The sequence below is a fragment of the Toxotes jaculatrix genome, chromosome 13 (genome assembly GCF_017976425.1).
Source record: "Toxotes jaculatrix isolate fToxJac2 chromosome 13, fToxJac2.pri, whole genome shotgun sequence".
In the NCBI taxonomy this organism is placed as follows: domain Eukaryota; kingdom Metazoa; phylum Chordata; class Actinopteri; family Toxotidae; genus Toxotes; species Toxotes jaculatrix.
The window spans coordinates 12,804,428-12,810,937 of NC_054406.1; the positions used below are offsets into that span (position 1 = coordinate 12,804,428).

Genomic DNA, 6,510 nt, shown 5'->3' on the forward strand with positions numbered 1-6,510 from the left:
CAGGAAGTTGATCAATACTTCTAGGCAACTGCCAAGGGGCTGAGTAACAGTAACAGGAATAAAATTTCTCAAATATTATTGGCAAACTCTGAAGAAGTTTTGTTGAGTTCCTACTTACTTTCTGTTGAAAATGACAAATTCCAACTTATGGTAACATTATTTTCCAGTGTCCCTATTTAGCATTTATAAGAAGTATGTAAACACGTGGCTCACCGACACAGCTGAATAGGACATTGAACAGAACACAGATAACAGGTAACCGAAGCAACAACAAGCTTTCAATATGACCATTTATCCTCAGAAATAAATCACTGACTGTGCCCAGTTTTAGTTCTGTAAATATGAAAGTTTAGATTTTTCATGGCATTTGGAACAATTCGTCATGATGAGTGGGCTTGAAAACCACCAGCACTAGTCTGGCTGAATTCAGCAACTTTTAGAACAGAACACTCTCTCCTCCTTTAACCACAAAGGTTGAGTTGCCCTTGAGTAAACTGTTTAACCCCAAAGCACCTAAAACTCAGGAGAAAACTGCTGGTCTGGACAGTTCCTGTGTCCGAATTTGTGTGTGAAATATAACGTTTCCTGCTGCTTATTCAGTCATGAAGTGTTTGTGTTCTCAGTCAAACTGCCTGATTAAAGTATTATTAGATTACATCTTAAAATCTCTGCTGGGTTAAAAAAAAAAAAAAAAAAGGAAATTCTATTTGGCAAGTCAAATGTGGAATTAGTGTCCCTCCACATAACCTCAACGGCAAATAAAACATTTCAAATAACCTTTGTGCCCAAGACGATTACCAACTGTACAGTGTAGATATCTCCCAGTGTTTTCGGACACAGCACCTGGACAATCAGTGAAGATCAGATGAGGAAAAATGTGCAGTGATTTGTTCCTAACAGCTGAGGTGGACACAGTGTATTAGTTTCACCCATAAATTACAAACAAAGCATGTGTGCATCAATTTATATCATTGCTGAGTTTCAGAAAAGAATGATAAATGACAATAGGTGACTGAGTTCACAAAATCAGTCTCAGTAAAACTTTAGCCTCGAAAGCAAATAATATTCAGGTCAGACTTAAATGATCAGACTCAACGTGTCTGACTTTCACATCATAACTATCTTCACCAAAAATGATTAAGAAAAATAGTTTCACTGATGCAGAGCAAGTTATAATGACCAACCACTCTCAAGGCATTGAAGCCCACAGTTACACCAGTGGCCCTCTCAGCAGTCCCCTCACTGTGGACACTGTCTTTCCATGGAAACGGACAGTTAGGCTATTTGCTTTAATTTGCAACAGAAAAGCTTGTGGTGTATAGTGACTGTTAGGGAATGTTCTATTTGGTCTTCCCCTGGCCTGTTTAAGTGATAAAAGTGTCATTATTTAGCCACTGAAGCAGAGGGGAGAGCGCAAACAAGACTGTATGACCCTCTGTCAAGAGCCTCCGTCCTTCAGAAGCTCATTAAGGGCCTCCAGGACAGCACATCAATTGGCGGGGCCTTCCGGTTTCCTCTCGGCCTTTTAAAGCCTCTCTCCTCGGATTCAACCCACTTATCGGCCGACTAACAGCAGAAATGGACTTAATTTAGAGCTAGAGGGGACATGAAAGATGTCGCGCTGTGAAGTGGCATAGGCGACTTACTAAAAACAGCAGGAAAGGGACTTGGATTTGAGCCAAATAGGATCTCACCCTGTCGTGCGCTGACCGGATTTGGAGAAGTTTGGATTCGCTTTTTAAGATGCTCTCCTGCTTTGGTCTCTGAGACTGGTGAATGGTTTTGGACAGTCTTGTAAGCTTTGATTGGCGTAAGTTCTTACGCTTGACTGAATAGTAGACCCATAAAAGTGACCTGTTCTCTATGAGACTGGAGTTGGGGACTGAACATGGAGCTGCAAGGCCGCTTAGTGGACTCCACTTTGATAAATTTTGTCAATGATATGAACCTGATAGAGTTTCCGCAGAACTACAATTTGGCAACGAAACAGCAGGTGGATGATACCCCACCCAGTCCGAGCAACCAGACGCGGCTGAACGACTCATCGTGGAGCAGGGGCTTGGAAACCGGTGTGCTCAGTGCGGAGCTCCGAGCCGAGCATCTGGGGATGGGCCCACCGAGGTACTACAGCCGCGGGGCCCACGGGCACACCAAGTCCAAACGGAGGAGGATCATCACCGTGGTGCAGCGACAGGCGGCCAATGTGCGGGAAAGGAAGCGGATGTTTAGCCTGAACGAGGCGTTTGATGAACTGAGGAGGAAAGTTCCCACATTCGCCTACGAGAAGAGACTGTCCCGCATCGAGACACTCCGCCTGGCCATCGTCTACATCTCCTTCATGACGGACCTGCTGGAGAGCACCTGAGACGGAACGGTAGAATATTAACTTTATTCCATGGAGACTGGACTAGATTTCAGCAAGGACAAAGAGTCAAACGGAAGAACTGATAAACTGATGACATTTAATTGTTATCAGCTCAATCCTATAAGACAATTCCAAGAATACGTCCTGACAAACGTAAGATTTATCAGTGGCAACATATATTAAATTATTAGACCGACATGAACAAGCCAAGAACACTATTTCCAAATATTTCATTTAATATATGTGGCTTATTGTTGCTCAAAAATAAACGTATAGCCTGCAGTTATGTAAGTGTTCTTTACGCTCCAATACAGTGATAAAGAACAGAACACAGATTTTAATTCAGACTCATTTTTGCTATTTTTATAGGATCGAAATGTCTGATCATGCGCCTGACACTTTTGTGAACAATTGTATTTTTTGTGTTGTATTAGAAGGCCGCATACACAACCTTCAATAGACGTTACAGGCCATAGCAACATATTTAAGGAGGCTGCTATGACAGGAGCGAAATTTCAGGTGTGTGGGTTTTTCTTTCAGCACCTTGGAGAGCGACGCAGCCGTCGCCTCACCTGGTCAGCCCCAGACCGTGAACAGGTGTGACAGCTTGAGGCTTTCCTCAAGCTGTCCCTAACCCTAACACAAAATGAGAGCAAATACGGATAAAAGCCTCATCAGCTTAAAATGCAGTGGATTTGAAAAGCAAATCCAGGGCCCACAGCATGACGCTGACTATTATCTTTGGCACTGAGGTGTAAATTGAGTCAGTGATATGATGAGAGCGGTAAGATACCCAGACATGCTCTCTCTCTCTCTCTCTCTCTCTCTCTCTCTCTCTCGCTCTCTCTCTCTCTCTCTCTCTCTCTCTCTCTCTCTCTCTCTCTCTCTCTCTAAAAGACAGATATTTAGAGCCATGAGATTCGGGCCCTAAAGGCGCTTATGGCAGTGTCACCTGGTAAAAGAAGTGGCCCTAGTGGCCCTCCTGCTGTGTCACCCTTTCTTATCACAGGTGATGTGTCCCCATGGATATTTCACACCGCAGACCGCCTCCACAAGTTGCCAGATCTGGTTTCAGCCACTTCATAAGTATTTCATTTCTGTTGGATTTTGATATTAGGCCATATCGCGGTAGGCCTCAGACCTGGGTGGTCATGTGTGCGTGTCTAGGCCCTCTCTCTCTCTCTCTCTCTCTCTCTCTCTCCAAGTCCATCTTTATCACCTCCAGTGTTTGAATTGCGCTCCAGCCTTACACCGCCTTTAGCGACCTGCTGTGAGCACGGATCCGCCCTGAGAGCTCCCTGGGACGGCTCGTCTTTTAAACCTGAGCCGCGGTGTCGAGATCCCTGCGGGAGTCAGACCCATTTAAGCGCATACCTCAACGCGGGGCCGCTGACGGGAAAATAAACACCTCGGTCTGCTTATACGAGCAGAGACCTCCTGCTGTGACAACCTCCTGTGTTTCAGTAGGTCTGATATTTTTCACCGCCACCAACTGCTCCCATCTCCGCCAGTGTCCAGACATGAGCAAGGAGATTTTTAGGCCTACAACAGACAGTAGGCTTGTTGAGGAATTTCTGTTATGCTCTCAGAGTCTTTGATTTCTTGGCAATAGGAAGAAAGTCACATATCAAAGTGTGTTGACGTGTGGGGCAACAATCTAAAATAAATAAATGAATAAAAAAAAAATTGGAAAATGATAAAAAATGGCAAAATGAGTCTAAACACGGTACGAGGCAGTCTAAGTTAATTTTATAGACTTTTCAAAGAGATTCCCATCGCCGTGTTTAATTTACAGTAAAGTCAAGAGGTTTAGAAAAAAAAAACAGCATTGTGCATTTGGGGCAGAAATAAATTGGGGTGGGGGGAAAGAATTCCCAAAAGCTGGACTGTTGAGCCCTTGCACAAATCTACACCTATGATTTAATAATACCGCCCCTTCTACACCCCCTTTCCCAATCTTGTGTAAAAGAAAAAAAAGGAGCCTACATGTCTTAAACTCTATTCCTAATATTATAGCTAGTCCTCTCCTTCTCCTGCAGTATTAAGTTACACCCCTCCTCACCCAATCACAGCGCTCCCCAAAATCCTCCTGCCTGCTCCTATAAGAGCCGCGGTCGTCCCAGTCTGGCAGCCACCTTTCCCTCTCCGTGGCGCACGAGATTTACCGTAATACCAGCCCACACCCCACTACAGGCCACACTCTTCACTACCTGTCCTGTTTACTGATGTTGTAACCAGTTCAGGGGATTCGGGTCAGCGGTTATAACGGTCCTTCAGACCACAGAAAAGTTTTGGAAAAGACGATGCGGGAAGAGGACTCCTCCCCAATGGACAGTGCGGGGAACAGCGAGGAGGAGACCGACCGTCAGCTGCCGAGGAGAGGCGCGAGGAAGCGGCGGGCGACACGGAGGATCGCGGACGCGGAGGAGGAGGAGGGAGACGTGGAGATTCCGAGCCCCGGCAAGAAGAAATGCAGAAAGAGCTGCGATGGTGGTGGTGGAGGAGGCGGCAGCGCCGGGAGCGGCGGCAGCGAGGCCAGTAGCAGCCCAGCGCGCTCCTTCGATGACCTCCAGACGCAGCGCGTGATGGCCAACATCCGCGAGCGGCAACGGACACAGTCTCTCAACGAGGCATTCACGTCGTTACGTAAGATCATTCCCACCCTCCCGTCGGACAAACTCAGCAAGATCCAGACGCTGAAACTGGCGGCCCGGTACATCGACTTCCTGTGCCAAGTTCTGCAGAGCGACGAGCTGGACGCGCGAGGAACCAGCTGCAGCTACGTGGCGCACGAACGCCTGAGCTACGCGTTCTCGGTCTGGAGGATGGGGGGCGCGTGGTCCCTGTCTACTGCGTCCCACTAGCAGGGCTGCTGTGGATGGGACAGCACGGTAGGCTGAGCTCCTTTCACTTTTCATCCTGCAGGGGAAACGAGCTGTGCCAAAAATGGCCCTAGGCGCGTTTTACGCACCGCGCCCACATGAAAAAAATCAAAGAAATATAGCTGTAATGTTCCAACAGATATGTTGTGGCTGCAATATTTGTATGACGTTCAACCAAAGCCCCTCTACAGTTCATCTAGCCTGTTTTATTTTCGTTGTGAAATGGGTGCAAAGAAGGAAGAGGGTATAAAAACTCAAATAACGCACATTATTTGTAAAACAGCCACAGCGTTTCACAATCTACTTTGAAATGTAAAATTCCTACATCATTCTACATAGTTATTGTTTATAGCTATGTGTGAAGTGGGGATTTTACGGAGGAAGTGTGTGTGTTTTTCTGAAAATGCAGACTAGATTTATTTCTGGTTTATGTTGCTTTCCCAGTGGGTTGCAACCAGGTCACATTGCTACACAAATGCATAAAAAATAGTCAAAGGATTTGTTTCTATCTTTAATCTCTTTTTCTTTCTTAATCAAAAATAATATTGTTTTTCACAGATTATCCAGACTGAGGAACCAGTGGATCAGGCCAACCTCTCAGTTAGACTGAAACACAGCCAAACACAGCTGAGGCCCAGGCACGGCCGCTCTGTGTCAGGCCTGAGAGGGGAGCGGGCTTTTCAAATTTTCCTTTGCATGGACTGTTGTGTGTGCAAGGGAGCACTTAGGACAGACAGGATGGACATGAAGAAAGAGAGACCACTGCGACTATGAATGTTGTAAAAACAAAATGAGCTCTAAGGAACTGCTCTGTTTTGAAACATGAGTGAAAAATGAAAATTCATTCCACATGCCCTGTGACAGTGTTTCACAGTAAATGAAGTATTTTGTATTTATTTTTATACACAGGTTTGAAATTTACTTTTCCCCTCTCAAATAAAAGTTATTTATTTTTGGGATATCACAGAATGCTGAATGGATCTGGAGTCTGCGCATTTTGAGTATTGTAAATATTTTGGTAATATCTTGAATAATAAAAAATATGAAGGTATCTTTCATTCATCTCAGTTGTCTGAATTTTCATTAGACTTCAACTCAAATTTTAAAACAAGAAGCTTAATGATAAACTGGTCAATTTTGAGGCTGTCAACTGAAGGCATGAGGGCAGTTATTTGACACGCCATAATTGTTTTTAATACCTGATATTTGTGAAACAAAATCATTTCCCATAGTCTCCGTATTTTAAGTCTATGCAGAGAGTTT

The 6,510-nt window shown here is 44.9% G+C and overlaps 2 protein-coding genes across 2 annotated transcripts; both read left to right on the forward strand.

The window, feature by feature from the left end:
* The first annotated feature begins 1,888 nt into the window (after window positions 1–1,888).
* On the forward strand, window positions 1,889–2,365 carry LOC121192292 (protein lin-32). The gene has a single exon (XM_041053903.1). The coding sequence runs from the start codon at window positions 1,889–1,891 to the stop codon at window positions 2,363–2,365; it is 477 nt and encodes a 158-aa protein (XP_040909837.1).
* Window positions 2,366–4,512: 2,147 nt separating this feature from the next.
* twist1a (twist family bHLH transcription factor 1a) lies at window positions 4,513–6,300 on the forward strand. Its single transcript, XM_041053383.1, has 2 exons — window positions 4,513–5,256; window positions 5,806–6,300. Exon 1 carries the CDS (start codon window positions 4,669–4,671, stop codon window positions 5,227–5,229), a length of 561 nt encoding a protein of 186 aa, XP_040909317.1. The 5' UTR covers window positions 4,513–4,668; the 3' UTR covers window positions 5,230–5,256; window positions 5,806–6,300.
* Window positions 6,301–6,510: the final 210 nt, after the last annotated feature.